Genomic DNA, 15025 nt, shown 5'->3' with positions numbered 1-15025 from the left:
GGAGGGGGGTTTGTAGCATCAGGGGTCTCGGGGGTCTCGGGGGTCTCAGGGGTCTCAGGGGTCTCGGGGGTCTCAGGGGTCTCAGGGGCCTCAGGGGTCTCAGGGGCCTCAGGGGTCTCAAGGGTCTCGAGGGTTTCAGGGGCCTCAGGGGTCTCGGGGGTCTTGGGGGCAGGAGGGGGGTATAAAGAGCCCAGAAGGGAATCCTCTAGCATGTCCTACAGTTTTGGAAGCAGTGGTAAGGAAGGAAAAAGAGACGGGGGTCTCGGTGCTGTGACCGTCTCCACGGTAACCAAGACCAGGTCCACTTCAGGAGGGTCCGCGGAGACGAAGAGGGGCTCATCATCATCGTCTCCTTATTCCCCCACCAAGGAGAGGAAGACTGTGACCACCATGGCAGCGGCTCTGTCAGAGGTCTTTGCTGGTCAGTCAGAGGTCAAAGGTCACGCTCTCATCAGTTCGCATGAAACAAAGTCTTTATGTGATTTTTATTAACATGTTTCAGAAAGTTCAAGCAGCAACTCGTCCCCGGAGTACAACAGGAAGGACTACGGTGCGTTAATGCTGGACCTCCGAGTAAATCCACTGAAAGGCTTTAATTCTCTGTTTTTTATTTCATTGTTTTTATGTCGCAGGAATTTTAAGTGCAACTTCAGGTTCTGCCACTAGAGGGAGAACTCAAAGCAGAGGTACACAGAAACTTTAAACTTTATCTGTAAGTTTTCTGGTGTTAAAGGCTTCCTGTTTGTTTTCAGAGAGTCAGATCAGAGCCAGACTTCAGAGTGCTTCTCCTCCGGCGAGATGTGAGACAAACTCTTCAGGCATCAGGTTTAAATCCTGCAGTCCGCAGGGCTCTGGTTTGATTCCCGGGCTTCCTTTCAGGGACGGAGCTGGACGATGTGAAGCGCCTGCTGAGGGGAAACCGCTCCACCAGCACCAGCCCCACTCAGTCCCCCAACAACACGCTGCCCATTCCCAGGAAGGCCAGCGTGGAAACCCGAGCCCCCCCTGAGAGCCCCACAGGTCCGACACCCGACCCTCATCCCCCGGCCACCATCTGTCCTTCATGGTCCAACCGTCCTTCTGTGTTCTGTTCCAGAGCAGTACGGCAGCGTTTGGTCCGGGGACGCGGGCGGAGGGTTCGGGTTCAACACGAACCCCAACAACTACTCCACAACCTCCACCCTTTACCAGTCAGGTCAGGACCAGCCAGGAGGCTCCACAACCACCGGCAGACCCAGAGATACTGACCCGTTATCAGTGTTATTAACAGATGAACAGATCTAAATGTGTTTAAACTGGGGATAGTTTTAAGTAAAAGTAGAAATGTTTTAAAAAGTATTAAAAGATACAGAAACCTCAGCAGCTGAATGAGCTGAAGGTTTGGATTCATGAACAGCTAAAATAACGTCAGTTAGCTGGTTCTCTCAGAACCTTACAGGTGAGCCGAGCTTCTTTTAATAATGTGGTATAAAATGATGATATTTTAGCAGAAAAGACCTGATTGAGTCTCAGTTTGACGGACGGTTGGTTTGAACCCAAACAGACTGATTATTATTTAAAACAAAAAGCTGCCGTCGCAGCGACTAAAACTGAACAAGAAAACTTATAAAACCAGGACTGCAGGAACATGAAGGACGAGACACGAGGAGAACCAGACATGGAGGAGACAACAAACCAGCGAGTGAGTGAGGAAAATGAGCAGGTTTTAAAGGCAGAGGGTCATTAAACGAACTCAGGTGAGGGTGGTTGAGGCCGACTGACAGGACGGCTGAGAGGAAAGTGAATGATGGCAAAAACTAAACAAAGACTTATAAATAAAACTAAAAAAGAAATAAAACAGAACTGTAGACATGAAACAACGAAGGTTGAAGGTTCGTCTCCTCTGTAACTGTTTGATTTACCTGCAGGACTTCAGAACAACCGGACTCTGGGTTCTCCCTCTGTGACCGCCGGCCTGTCTGCCAGCAGCTCCGGTGAGCCTGGAAGCCTTCGTCACCTTCGTCACCTTCATCATCCTCATCCTCCTCATCCTGACCTTGTTTCTGTGCTGTAGCTCCTGTGTACGGTGTGCAGAATAACCTGACGGGCCCCCCGGTCCTCGGCACCCCTGGAAGCAGCTCACAGATAGGTGAACCAGCTTCTGTTTCCTCCTCAGGATAAAAAACACACTTTTATAAAAATGACTTTGTTTGTTTGCAGTTTATGGAGTGCAGAAAAATGTGTCGGGGATGAGCACGACAGCAGGTGAGCTGAAGTCCCGGTTTGTCCTCTCATGATCCAGAACCGTTCTTCAGACCTTCCTGCTCATGGTTTTATCTCTGACCTCTGACCTCTGACCTCATTCAGACAGAACAGACAGCTGAACTGGATCATTTACAGAAAACAGGATTTTAGCTCCAACAAGTTGAACCCAAAGAGCCGTTAGCTGAAGGAGGATGTTTCTCCCAGGTCTTCTTGGAAAACAGGACTTTCAGAAACTGAAAGGTTTTTTACAAACATGTCTCCTCGATCAGTTTTCAAAAAGAATCCAAAGTAGAAACAAAAGCTGCTAAAGATCCTCAGAAGGTCTGGAGAACCATTGGACTGTTCTTTGGGGCAGTTTGGATCATTGGAGACTTTGTTGATCACAGCTGTCTGTAAATCTTCAGTAATAACGACTCGTATTGGTCTCTAAACGTCTCAGTGAGACCCGGCGGTCCCAGCAGTCCCAGCAGTCCCGGCGGTCCCACCAACTACGAGGCTTCAGGAAAAGACTTTAATTTTGTGCTGATAGAGAAGGAAAACGCTCCGATCAAGAAGGAGACGGAGCGGCTCGTCATGGCCAAAGACTCCGGGAAACACTTTGTGTCAGCCGCTCCTTCCTCAGGTAGAAGTTCTGTTGGTCCAGGAGACATTTGACATGTTTCAGTGTGAAACTGTTCCTTTTCTTGTTTGTTCACAGCTTCTGTTTGTCCTGAGTTTAGTTGAGTTTTATTTATCCATGTTAATAAAGATGTTTCTCCCCTCGATGGTCCCGCCCACACACCCTCCTGATTCGCTAACAGGCTGTCAATCACAGCTCTCTTTCAGCCTCAAATAATTACCTGAAACTAAATGAACGGGAGAGAAAATGCAGACAGTTAAAAATCAACACCTGAAAAATCATCTTAGGTTTATTTTTTTATCTTTTAGTCAGAAAAATGTCTCAGGGGAGGGGCTTAAAGCCTAAAGCCGGCCAGCAGGGGGCGCTCACCCATGGTGGCTTCAACTTCCAGCTTCTGCTCCTGTTTCCAGTTAAATTACACCTCGATGGTCCCACTGATGTCCATGGGGACGTCTTTAGAGGGTTTTGGACACTTCTGCTCGAATCAGAGCTCAAGATCGAAACATGTTTGGATATATTTTAAGAGTAGCAAATTAAAACTAATCGGTTTAACAGCTGTGTTAAAACTGCTGCAAAGAAACTTGGAGGGAATAAATGATCAACAATCCACTGATGTAAAAAACACAGAAACAAGAAAACACACGAGTGATGTGAACTTATTTTATATTTACTTATTTGTCTGAAAGGTTTTGAATCTGACTTTAATAGAAGATGTTCTCTGACGTTCTTTCAGGAACGTTCTCTGAAGACTCACTGAAGAGAGAAAAACAGAAACTTTTCTCCAGCTCAGAGGAAAGAACCGATGCAAAATGTAAACTGGTTTCTGAATCCGTGTTTGGGTTTCTGGAGTTCTGTCAGAATCTGACTCCTGGTTGGTTTTGATTTTTCAGCGTTGAGCCTGAAAGCTGGGACGAAAGACAAAGCCACGTATGCAGGTGAGGAACCTGAAGCAGGTAAACCCGTCAGCATACTGACAGGACCCGACTTAACGAACTCCTGAATGTTTCTCAGAGATCCGGAAAGACGACTCTGGGTTTGGGTTCTGCTCCTGCTGCAGCTGGTGGAAGTGGCTCCTGGGCCTCCTGCTCGCCCTGCTGCTCCTCTTCGGCCTCCTCTTCGGACTCATCGCTTTGGGTCCGACAGCAGCTTTGAAATTCAGGAGCCTGCAGATCATCTTTAGGAAGCTGATAATCCATCTGTTCTGCAGGTGAGGAGGTGAGGCGCCTGAAGAACCGCGTGGAGACCCTGGAGGCCATCACCGGGACCACATCCGCCAGGTCCAGCCGCCTGTCAGGCTCCGGCATCAACATCATCGACCCGCTGGACTCAGAGTTCACTGACAGGAGCTCCTCCGGCTCCACCATCACGCATTCAGATAACACCATCAACCTGGGAGCTGCTGGTCAGGGAGGAGGTCCAGGGAGCGGGCCGGGTCAGGACAGCGCCGCCCTGCAGAGAACCGTTCACCAGCTGGTCAAGGCTGAACTCCAGTCCAGTTCTGTCAGAGGTATGATGCCCCGATCAGACGGTTTCCTCCAGAACCAAACGTTTCGGAGCAGTGAGGAGACTTTTGTTTTGCAGAAACTTTGGTTTATTCTCTGAAGGGTGAGAGGGGACCACCAGGACCAAAAGGTACCGGTTCTCTTTTTATTAAGAAACTCAGATTTCTGTATTTTATTCATGTCATCATAATCCTGACTGTTTTTATGAAGGTGATCCAGGACCACTAGGACAGAAAGGTGAGGAAGTGCTGTCCAGAATCTTTACCAGTTTTTAAGAATTTCAACCAGCTGCTAAAACTGAGTCTTTTTCAGGTGATAATGGCTTCCAGGGCCAGCCAGGTAAGACTTGGAGCACATGAGTTGTTGTTTTCCTTTCCAGAGGTGTGAGTTGTCCTAAATGTCTTTCCTCTGAAGGTCCTCCTGGACAGATCGGGCACCCTGGACCGGACGGGCCAAGAGGACCAAAGGGAAATCCAGGTAACAGGAAGTTAAACCATTTTATCTGCTAAAAAAGAAAAGAAACAGAAAGGATGAGTTTCTTGTGTTTTCTGCTCAGGTGAACCAGGTCCAGAAGGACAACCGGGTCCCAGGGGCCGGGAAGGGCCGATGGGCCCTCGAGGAGAAACTGGTCCAGCTGGTTTGGGACAGAAAGGAGATAAAGGTTGAATAGATGCACATCTGGGCCTCAGAAGTAAAAAAAATAAAAGAAAGTTGAAAAATGTATTGATCTTTGGATTTCGACAGGACCTCAGGGTGAGACGGGTCGTCCTGGTCCTGTCGGTTCTCCTGGACCTGTGGGTCCAAAAGGTAAGGTCCAGGGTCTCAATGAGAACACAGACCTGACCAAATGTGGGTCATAGCTGCTGGTTGCTGGTTTGAATGAAACTATAAAATCACTCCATGTTGGTTTGTTTGGTTAGGTGCTGCAGGAGAGCATGGAGCTCCTGGAAATTCAGGTAAAGACTCCGTCTGGTCAACTTTTATCTATTAGTTGGTTGATTGGTTGGTTGGTTGGTTGGTTGGTTGGTTGGTTGGTTGGTTGGTCGAATGGTTGGTTGGTTGGTTAGTTGGTTGGTTGGTTGGTTGGTTGGTTGATTGGTTGGTTGGTTGATTGGTCAAATGGTTGGTGAATTACTTGGTTGATTGATGGAGGGCTGGACTGACAGAGTTTTCCTGGTAAATGACTGTATCCAGGTGCTCCTGGTCTAAAGGGTGTCCAAGGTGAAGCTGGACCCTCAGGACCAAAAGGTACCAGAAGTTTTTTTTAAGTTAATTTTAAAAACCAAAACACAATCTTCCAGAATTCTCCTGCTTGTCTGTAATCCAGGGGACCGAGGAGCTCCAGGGGTGCCAGGAACTAAAGGAGATCAGGGAGAAAGAGGACCACGAGGACCGGCAGGTGTGTCTCACACACCTGGAGCCCTGAAACACTCGTTAGCTGGTTTTATATTCAGCTGATTGACTTTTTCAGACTGAAAACATCCCATAAATGTCTCAGGATCAGAGTACTGTCTGATACCTTCAGCTTCAGTAGAGGAACCTCTCATGATAATCTTAGGTTCTTTTTAACGTTCAGAATGAGATATTTTGCTAACAGACAGACACACAAACCCACACAGGCAATAAAAACATACATACATAAACACATTTTTACCGCGTTTGGGATTTTGTTAAAGGTGAACCTGGAACATCTGGACCACAGGGTCCGTCAGGACCCAAGGGATCTAAAGGAAGTACAGGTGAGTAGAAACATGGAGAGATTTATTGGACAGGATCTGTAGAACCTTTGACCCATTGTGTGTTTGAACTGAAGGTGAAGCCGGTTCCGTTGGACTTCCTGGTGTGAGAGGACCTCCAGGACTTCCTGGTGATGTTGGTCCTCCAGGTACAAACACTGTCTCCAGTACTTCTAGAGAACTTACTTTACTAAAATAAAACATCAATGTTTTAATTCTCCAACTAAAACTGTTTATTTTCCAGGTTCTCCTGGGCTGCAAGGACCTCCAGGTGTGAAAATCTATTAAAATTATAATTCTTTACGTTATAAAAGTTAAAGTTTGTTTTTTTCAATGTGTGTTTTTGATGCAGGTGTTGCAGGAAATCCAGGACAGCCAGGCAGCAAAGGTAATGGCTTCCTTTCTATGAAACTCAGAGTCCAAACATAAATTATTACATATTTTAAAAATAATGTTTGTTTTTAAATGTTTATTTTCCAGGAGAACCAGGATCCCCCGGTAAAATCATCGGCCCGAGTAAGAACCCTTCTGCTTCTAACTTCACGTTCCAAACTGCCGGGTTTCTTACCTTCTCCTTCTGTTCATAGTTAGTTCTGATACCGTGGCCATCCCTGGACCTCCGGGACCAGCTGGGCCTCCAGGTCCTGCAGGACTTCCTGGTTTATCTGGTCCCATCGGTCCTGCTGGTGTTCCAGGACAACCAGGTAAATCCTGACATAAGGGAAGAAAAAACAAAACAATCTTTGACTAAACTCTTCTTGTGGCTTAAATATTTAGGTCCAAAGGGAGATTCTGGGGAGAAAGGAGATAAAGGAGAGCAAGGAAAACGTGGAGAGCCAGGTAACAGCATGTGTTCAGAACCGGTCCTGATTAGATCTTCAGTGTTTGTTGACATTCTGTGGAAGAATTGATCATATAATATTAATTAATTAATTTGCTTGGTTCTCATATATAATAAAACCTGTTTCAGGGGCTGGACCTCCAGGTCCATCAGGACCTCCAGGACTTCCAGGGCCTCCAGGACACCCTGGACCTCAGGGTCCTCCTGGTATGTCTGAATGTATAAAAAAGATCACAGAGCCTCAGAGTAAACTAACAATGTTGTTGTTGTTGTTGTTTAGGTGAGAGTAAACAAGGTCCTCCAGGCCGCCGAGGACCTCCTGGAGAGCCAGGTAAAAAAGAATCCTGCTTCAAAGACAGAGATAAATGAAAGTATCATCAGCATACAGAGTGATTTAAGCTCTGTTTTTCTGTCTCATATGAACTGATTTTTGATATACTGTGCCCTCACAGGTGTTGGTGATCCTGGACCTCCAGGCAAGAAGGGAGAACCTGGCAGCTTTTTGCCCACATCAGGTTGATAAAAACAATCATTTCAGATGAGCTTTAGGTTAAAAACAGGTCACACAACATATTTAGCTTCTTCTGTTTCATGGTTTCTATCAGAAACCTTCTTTGCTGGACCACCAGGACCTCCAGGACCTCTAGGCCCACAGGGTCCACCAGGTAGGTTCAGTACAGGCTTGAGAAAAGGTGTGTGTTGAAGAAATGTCCAAACACAAAGAAGCAGCTGACTGGATTCAGTAGTTCCAGATTTTCAGAATTTTTATTTATTTTCTAGGTGACCAAGGTCCACAAGGATACCAAGGTGAGAAAAGGTGTTCTTACCTCAGAAACATCAGTTTTTTTTAAATCGATAACTGAGTTGTTTTTTCCAGGTGAACCAGGACAACCTGGTCTTCCAGGAAGTCCAGGAGAACCAGGTGTTGGTAAGAGAACACAATGATGAAAAACTGAATCTTTTTAATAACTATTAATCATAACAAATCTTCAGGTTTTGATTTTTAATCAGTGATTTTTATTGTCAGGTTTTCCAGGACCTCCAGGTCCAGAAGGACCTCAAGGACCTAAAGGTGAGTTCAGCTCCATGATGTGGGAATTTGTTTTAAATCCTAATTCAACATTTTACTCTTTTATTGATATTTTAGATTGTTAATTAAAAAAACTCAGTAAAGGTGAGTTTGTGTCTCATGTTTTTTTATCCTCAAGGTGATCCAGGAGGTCCTGGAATCCTGGGAGCTGATCCTGGTAAAAACATTTTTATTAACTCGGTTGTTGCAGCTAAAATGAGATCAACGCAGGACGCCACGAGAGATTTAACTTGTGTTCACATGTTGAGCTGCAGAAGCTGCAAAAGTGTCTGAAGACAGAAGAGATCGAGCGTTTAGTCTCCTTATTTTAAAAAGTTTGAGCTACATCTGTCTACATCAGACATGTCTGCGTTTTATAACAGAAAGTTTAAATACTTTTAGGAAAATTATCTAACAACTGATAGAAAAACAGAATAATTTTAATTCTAAAGAATAAGTTAAGAGCTTTAGGAGTCCTCTCGGTGTGGCGACATTAGTGGTCATTACAGAAACTGCAGCTTAAAGCACTTTTAATTCCTCAGATCATTTCTGTTGTTGTTTCAGGGAGTATACATGTTCCTGGCCCACCGGGCTCACCTGGTCCACCCGGTCCACCTGGACCACCTGGAAGTGAGTCAGCCAGTGTGGGTCAGTACATCGCAGACTACCTTCACAGTAAGTCTTCCTTTGGCGTTTATTCCTTCTGAAACAAAGAGAGAACAAAAGGCTAAGACTGGTTGTCTGCTTTGAATGTTAGGCGACGGCATCAGGCAGTACCTGGCTGGACCTCCTGGACCTCCTGGGCCTCCGGGGGAACCAGGCTTCTTGAGTTCTTCAGAGGACGGGCTCGTGGACAAAGTTGCCAGCCGAGTCATTGCCTACATTCAGAGTACGACAGTTTCATCATGTTGTCACATGTTCCATGACCCAGGAGGCCTGTTGGCTTTAAAGGAGCTGTCTGTTCATTTAGGTTCAGGTCCAGGAGCTCCTGGTCCTCCTGGTCCACCTGGATCCGTCTCTGTCAATGACATCATCAATCTGCTGCAGCGTAAGTCTTTAAAGGAGGATCAAATCTCCAGTTTTTATACTAATGACTCAACATTCAGACATATAATTAAACGTTTATTTATAAGTTTAAGTAAAGTTAGAGCAGCGAACGGTTGTCTTCTCTGGTTCAATAACCTCCTGACTGTCTCTGTGTTCAGGAGAAGATGTGAGGGCATACATTACAGGTCCTCCTGGTCCACCAGGACCTCCTGGAGGTCCAGGTTATGGCGGCTACCCCTTTAACACCCAGGATATTGCAGAACGTGTCTACAGTCTCATGAAGGGTGAGTTTTACTGGTGGATTTATTTGCCTTCTGCACCAAAAAGGGTTTCAGTTCTGTCTGACTGGCTCATGTCTGACACCAGACAGGGGAGTGTTGGGCTCCCCTGGACCTCCAGGACCCCCTGGACCTCCTGGAAACTTGTTAGCAAGTAAGAAACACAATAACAGTGTAAACAAACCAAACCTACTCAGACCTCAGAGGACACATCATTACATCACTTCCTGTTCCTCCAATGACAGCTGCTTCTCTCTGCTGTTCTTCTAGCTGGGTTTCAGTCTCTTGTTGGCCCCCCGGGACCACCTGGTACTCCTGGTGCTCCTGGGCCACAAGGCCCACCTGGACCACCTGGAACTCCAGGATTTGGGAGCTATGTCAGCTCAGATATGCGTGACTACCTGCAAAGTGAGTATGACAAGAAAAGTCAGGAAATCATTGATTCTGAGAAAAAACAACAACTTCTGTTCGGATGTTTACTAATCAGGAAGTTAAAAAGAGAAATCTGTGTCCCAATAAGATCAATCAAACCAACATTTTTATCTTCTTCTCTGTTGTTTCGCTGTAGGTGTTTCCTTAACGGGCCCCCCAGGCCCCCCAGGGCCCCCTGGACCTGAGGGCCCCCCCGGTCCCATCGGACAAACGGTCTCGTTTACGGACCTGACCGCCGGAGAGAAGCTGAAGGCTGAGCGACAAGAATACGTCCGCAGTGAGTCTCAATGTTCTTACTGATTTAAAGCGGAGAACCCTGAGAGTCCTGCAGCACGTTCTGCAGGAGAACGTTCTCCTGCAGAACGCTGGGTTAAACGTTCACAGGGGCACTGAAAGCTTCGACAACTTAAACTGGATCATTTCAGTGTTTTTGTTTTTGTTGCAGGTGTTGATGGTCTGAGAGGAGCCATGTTTGGACTTCCTGGTCCACCAGGTCCTCCAGGACCCCCAGGACACAAGGGAGAGCCTGGCAGCAGGGAGGCGAGCCCTGATGCCGCCAACTACTCCATCATGGTTAAAAAAGTAACTGATTACATCAAAAGTAGGTAAAATTTAGATTTATTCTTCTAAAGTTTTTACGTCTTTTTATCGCCTGTCTCTCTTGGCAGCGGGCAATCATGTACTTACTCCTGTCTGTGTTTATCCTACTGTTAGCAAAATATCTCATGAATCACTGGATGATTGTTAATGAAACATTGAACATAGCGCCAGCGCCCGTACTTAATTCCACTCGTAATCTTTGGATCAACTCCGTGTTCCTCCCATCTACAGCCCACGGTGTCCTGGAGGACATCCTCCGAGGACCTCCAGGACCACCCGGGCCTCCAGGTCCTGCAGGATACGGCAGATGGTCCGGTTTCCATGGAAACACCACGGATCTGATGGAACTCATCAGAAGTGAGAAACTGGAACAACCAATCCTGGTCTGAGGCGTCTGAAAGATGCTCCGGTTGACTTGTTTTTGTTGCAGCTCTGCAGCACGACGTGGAACAGAACCAGAACCAGAACCAGGGCCCCCCGGGACCACCTGGACCTCCAGGCCCTCCAGGAGAGAGCCGGCTGTTTGGTTCCCACACAAACATCAGTGACATGATGGACTACATCAAAAGTAAAGAACCTTTAGTAGAGAAATGAACTGTTTTTGTAAAGTTGTAAAGTTGGTTCTGATGTTCTTCAGCGTTTCTCGTCCACAGCTCACGGAGCCATCGTGGGACCGCCTGGGAGACCCGGACTGAAAGGGGACACGGGACGTCCAGGACTGAAAGGAGCAAAAGGTCAAACTTCTACAGTCTTTAGGATCAGGTCTCCTGATGAACAGATCTGACACTTTTTAAAGATCTTCAGGATGTTCAGGAAATAAAGTGTTTTTACGTAAAGATCTGGGTTTGAATGCAGGTGAACGAGGCCTTCCTGGAGCTCAGGGACACACAGGACCCAAAGGTGAGAGGTCAGTCCTGATTGGACCCGTGATGTTCTGCTCAGCAGGTTGACTCCATCTCCTGTCCTGTTTTATTTCAGGAGACTTCTCACTGATGACGGCAAAGAGGAGGAGGAGCGCCGGATTGGAGGTCTGAGAGGCTGACCTTTGACCTCCCAGTGGGATCCTGTACAGAAGTTTTATTTGTGTCTTTGTTCCTCGCTGTACTGAGGGGAGTTAATGTGGGGATGTTTTACGTTTTCTGATGTTTTGTGTTATTTTCTGAGGCGTGTGAAACCACAGGAAGCTCTTTCAGGCGACAGGAAGTAGTTTATTTACATCAGAATCAGGATCAACACGACGATAACACGTCTAAAAACTATACACGTCTTTAAAAAGATGCTTCATGATTTTTGTCTTTAAATCAACACAAATTAAAGTTGGTGGTTGAGAAGTTTTTGTATAAATAGTTTTCTTCTCAGAGGTGCACAGCACAACAAACGTCACAGCAGCCAATCAGGAAGCAGGCGAGAGGAAGCAGGAGCCAATCAGAGCTCAGGCCCTGTTCTTCATCTTTTAGAGCAAATCAGACGATAATAAAACTACAACTTCTTCTTTGTGTGTTTGAACACAGACACACAACTTGGCTAAATGTGAAGTTTACAAACTTAAAGGCAGAAAGTCTCAAACTGTTCTGGTAACAAAAAACGTTTTTTTCTGGTTTTCCTTCATCGTTTCTCGTGGAGGCGTGATTTTTATTTGACACAACAAAGAAACATTTAAAAAATTTAAATCTTTCTTTGTTCTTAATGAAGTTTTACAGCACTGAAAGTAAAAAACAAACTGATTACCACCTGAAACGCCTCTGGAAAGGAAGCGTTTCCATAGAGACGAGGATAGTTTAGTTACTGCCACAGATGAAACGACCTAAACTCAGCTAAAGAGTCCAAAATGTTCTAAATAACGGAGCCAGTTCTCCGGAGAACGTGGCGTTTCACCGGTGACATCATTAAAAACCTCATCATTCAGAAATCTAAAATATTTGAGCTAAAGTGATAAATTACCCACAAACCTTCCAGAAACACGAGTACGGACGTAGAGCTAACAGGTTTTAGCACTTTTATGGACCGATGACAGAATTCATGTAAACAGTTCAGAGGGAGAGGCGGAGCTCCTCACAAGATGGCCGCCCGGCGCAGTCAGGGACCGATCCAGGCTTCCTGTCCATCACTGAGGAATGAATGTGAAACCCAGGAACATCGGACTCTGCAGGCACTGGACTCTAACAGAAACAGGTCGGACAAGTCGTGCGTGTGTGTGTGTGCATATGTGTGTGAACTGCTGTCCGTCAGAACCCGGTGGAGTGGACGCTGGGGATCGGGTAGAACTTGGAGATGCGGCTCTGGTTGGACGGGTTAAGGCACTCTGACTCGCCGCTCATCTTAAAGAACACTTCCTGTTCCTGCAGCTTCCTGGCGAACTCGTCCTCCAGCGCCTGCAGGACGAAAAATACACAAAATACATAAAACCCACCTGCAGGTTTCTGGTTTTTAAACTCGTTCCACTTCAGTCTGAGCTGGAGTTTCGTTCCTCCTCCTGATCGCCGGTTCACTGCGTGTGATTCATGAAACTCCTGCAGATGCATTCAGTGTTTAATAACTGGACGGAGGTTTAAAATGTTCTCTCTGCTGCCTCAGATCATCAGGAACCTTAAACTGATTCCAAACAAACAGCTCTTCAGGCTCCGCAGTTTCATCCTAACATACTTTGCTGTAAAGTGCTTTAGATTCTTCTCTTCCCTTCCTGTCTTCCTGTCTAACCAGCTGGGCCGAGGCCTGGGCCGATGACCCGTTTCATTGTTTACCACAGTTCAAAACGTCAAAACTACAGGAAATACTCTACTCTGCTTCTGATTGGTCAAATAAAGAGGATCAGGTGATGAATGAGGATCAACGATTGGTTCAAAGTTGAGCTCAAGGAGCCAATCAGAGGCTCAGCTGGGCGATTTAAAACCAGTAAAATCTTACTTTAAGAAAAGTTTAGGTAACTCTGACTTCCACGCTCAGGTATAAATATATAAACAGCAGAGTGAAGCGACAGCCTCAGTTTATCATTTGAATCCTCTGCAGCCACAGATCTGTCCTCTTCCTGTCCAACATTTATTTTTATTTCTGCTGGGCAAAATGCCCGACACCCCCCCAGTTTGAGCACAATGTAGTTAGTTTATTTTTTTAAATATATGAATAAAATATTAATTTAAGCATTTGTTCTTCCTGAACTTAAAGGTTTAGACAGATGAAGTTTTAAAAAGCTACAAACAGGAAATCTTTTGACTGAAAATCCTTCTCGTCATCATTTCCTCCCCTGCATCGAACCTCGACTGGACGTCTCTGCAGGAGGCAGCAGTTACCTTCTTCCTGGGTCGGAGCTTCTCCCTCCACTCCTTCAGCTCCACACTGTGCTCCTCATCCAGCTCCTTCAGCTTCTGGGTCTCGTGTTCGATCAGCAGGTGGCACTTCTCGTTCTGAGACACAAACACAATGATACTTCAGGTGTGTGCTGCTTTCCTTCGGATCAAACTGCTGCAGCGGTGAGAAGTGCGGACCTGCAGCTGCTGCAGCTCCCGGACGTTGGCGTCACACTGCAGCTGCAGGTCTCTCATCTGGTTCTCGTGTTTCTGCTGCTGATGGAGCCGCTCGTTCTTCTGACGCTTCTCCTCCTGAGCTGCAAACTGACAACAAACACAAACATTAGTACCACTGTTCCAGGACGTCCTGCTTCCTGCCTCACCTGGCAGGAGCCTCTCACCTGTTTGACTCGCTCCCTCTCCTGCTCCGGCGTGATGGCAGCTGCTGTGATGCGGAGGCTCTTTTTGAACATGGCCATGCGTGTTTTGGCTTCACTCCGCTGGATTTTGGGGAGTCGGGCTCTTTCCTGAGTCTGCTTGTTCTTCATCTCCTCGATGAGCCGCTGGTTGTAGCGCTGCATCTGCTCCATCTCCTGGAAACGGCACCAAACGAGTCGAGTTCACGTCCTCAGAATAAACGGTTTATTAGGAATGTCTTTTTCTTCACTATTCCTCCATTTCCAACATGACCTTCGGTTTGTTTCCTCCATCAGTCAAACAGTAAAAGCAGCCGCTGGTCGAACCGCAGACAGAGTTTAAACAGGAAGTTGGTCTTTAATGACTGAACTGAGGTTTCAGACCTTTAACAGTTTTTACAGAATCTCAGGTTCAATCAGAAGAGACCAGGGATTGGATGAACAGAGTTTAATTCTGACCCGAGTGATGAGCTAATGGCTAGTCAGGCCAATCTCAGACCAAAACAACTTCAGTTTACAGAATTTCACGTCATGTTTTAAACCTTCACACTGACATCATTTAATACCTTGAGTAGCTGTGATGAAGTTTCATTTCCCCGTGGAGACGAATAAAGTTTTTATTTTTATATTAATTTATGAAACTGTGGAGGGAAAAGACAACAGAGATTCACTTTGGTCCTGATCCTGCTCAGACTAGCTGTTAGCTCATCAATCCTGTCAGGTCATTCAAAGAGCCATCTACCAGCAAGTAAGATATTAACTGTTTTTGTTTTAAAAATGTCTGAATTCCTTTAACATCCCTTTCAGACAGATGGAGTAAGATGCATCAGCTGTCCTGTAACCATGGTAACCACAGATTCTGCATCCTGTAACCACGATAACCACAGATGCATCAGCTGCTGCTTCCTGTAACCACGATAACCACAGATGCATCAGCTGCTGCGTCCTGTAACCATG

General features: G+C 46.2%; 2 protein-coding genes across 2 annotated transcripts in view; one reads left to right on the top strand and one right to left on the bottom strand.

Annotated features, from left to right (window-relative positions):
- Positions 1-135: 135 nt before the first annotated feature.
- On the top strand, positions 136-11699 carry LOC108251430 (collagen alpha-1(XVII) chain; the record flags this gene model as incomplete). Its single annotated transcript, XM_017441738.2, has 51 exons — positions 136-421; positions 503-550; positions 633-686; positions 753-800; positions 880-1020; positions 1097-1195; positions 1908-1973; positions 2054-2128; positions 2200-2244; positions 2684-2866; positions 3597-3674; positions 3754-3798; positions 3875-3997; positions 4071-4370; positions 4445-4495; positions 4576-4602; positions 4678-4704; positions 4780-4842; positions 4922-5026; positions 5110-5172; positions 5286-5321; positions 5560-5613; positions 5693-5764; positions 6042-6104; positions 6179-6250; positions 6346-6372; positions 6454-6489; positions 6582-6617; positions 6689-6805; positions 6879-6941; positions 7072-7149; positions 7223-7273; positions 7395-7457; positions 7548-7607; positions 7723-7749; positions 7820-7870; positions 7970-8014; positions 8151-8189; positions 8576-8686; positions 8769-8900; positions 8982-9059; positions 9217-9342; positions 9425-9490; positions 9607-9744; positions 9905-10045; positions 10214-10369; positions 10600-10725; positions 10799-10936; positions 11022-11102; positions 11224-11268; positions 11347-11699. Coding segments are annotated over 51 exons (4311 nt in total), but the record flags the coding sequence as incomplete, so codon positions are not given.
- slkb (STE20-like kinase b) overlaps positions 11556-15025 on the bottom strand; it is a 19441-nt gene continuing 15971 nt past the window's right edge. Inside the window, exons 16-19 of the mRNA XM_017441740.3 lie at positions 14054-14245; positions 13851-13976; positions 13656-13769; positions 11556-12740 (exon numbers count right to left, since the gene is read on the bottom strand). Of these exons, the coding sequence (XP_017297229.1) occupies positions 12594-12740; positions 13656-13769; positions 13851-13976; positions 14054-14245 (579 nt within the window). The 3' untranslated portion in view covers positions 11556-12593. The remainder of the gene's footprint in view (positions 12741-13655; positions 13770-13850; positions 13977-14053; positions 14246-15025) is intronic.

This window comes from Kryptolebias marmoratus, linkage group LG3, assembly GCF_001649575.2.
Source record: "Kryptolebias marmoratus isolate JLee-2015 linkage group LG3, ASM164957v2, whole genome shotgun sequence".
Lineage (NCBI taxonomy): Eukaryota > Metazoa > Chordata > Actinopteri > Cyprinodontiformes > Rivulidae > Kryptolebias > Kryptolebias marmoratus.
The sequence above is the reverse complement of the archived record's forward strand: the minus strand, read 5'-3'. Positions and strand labels throughout refer to the sequence as shown.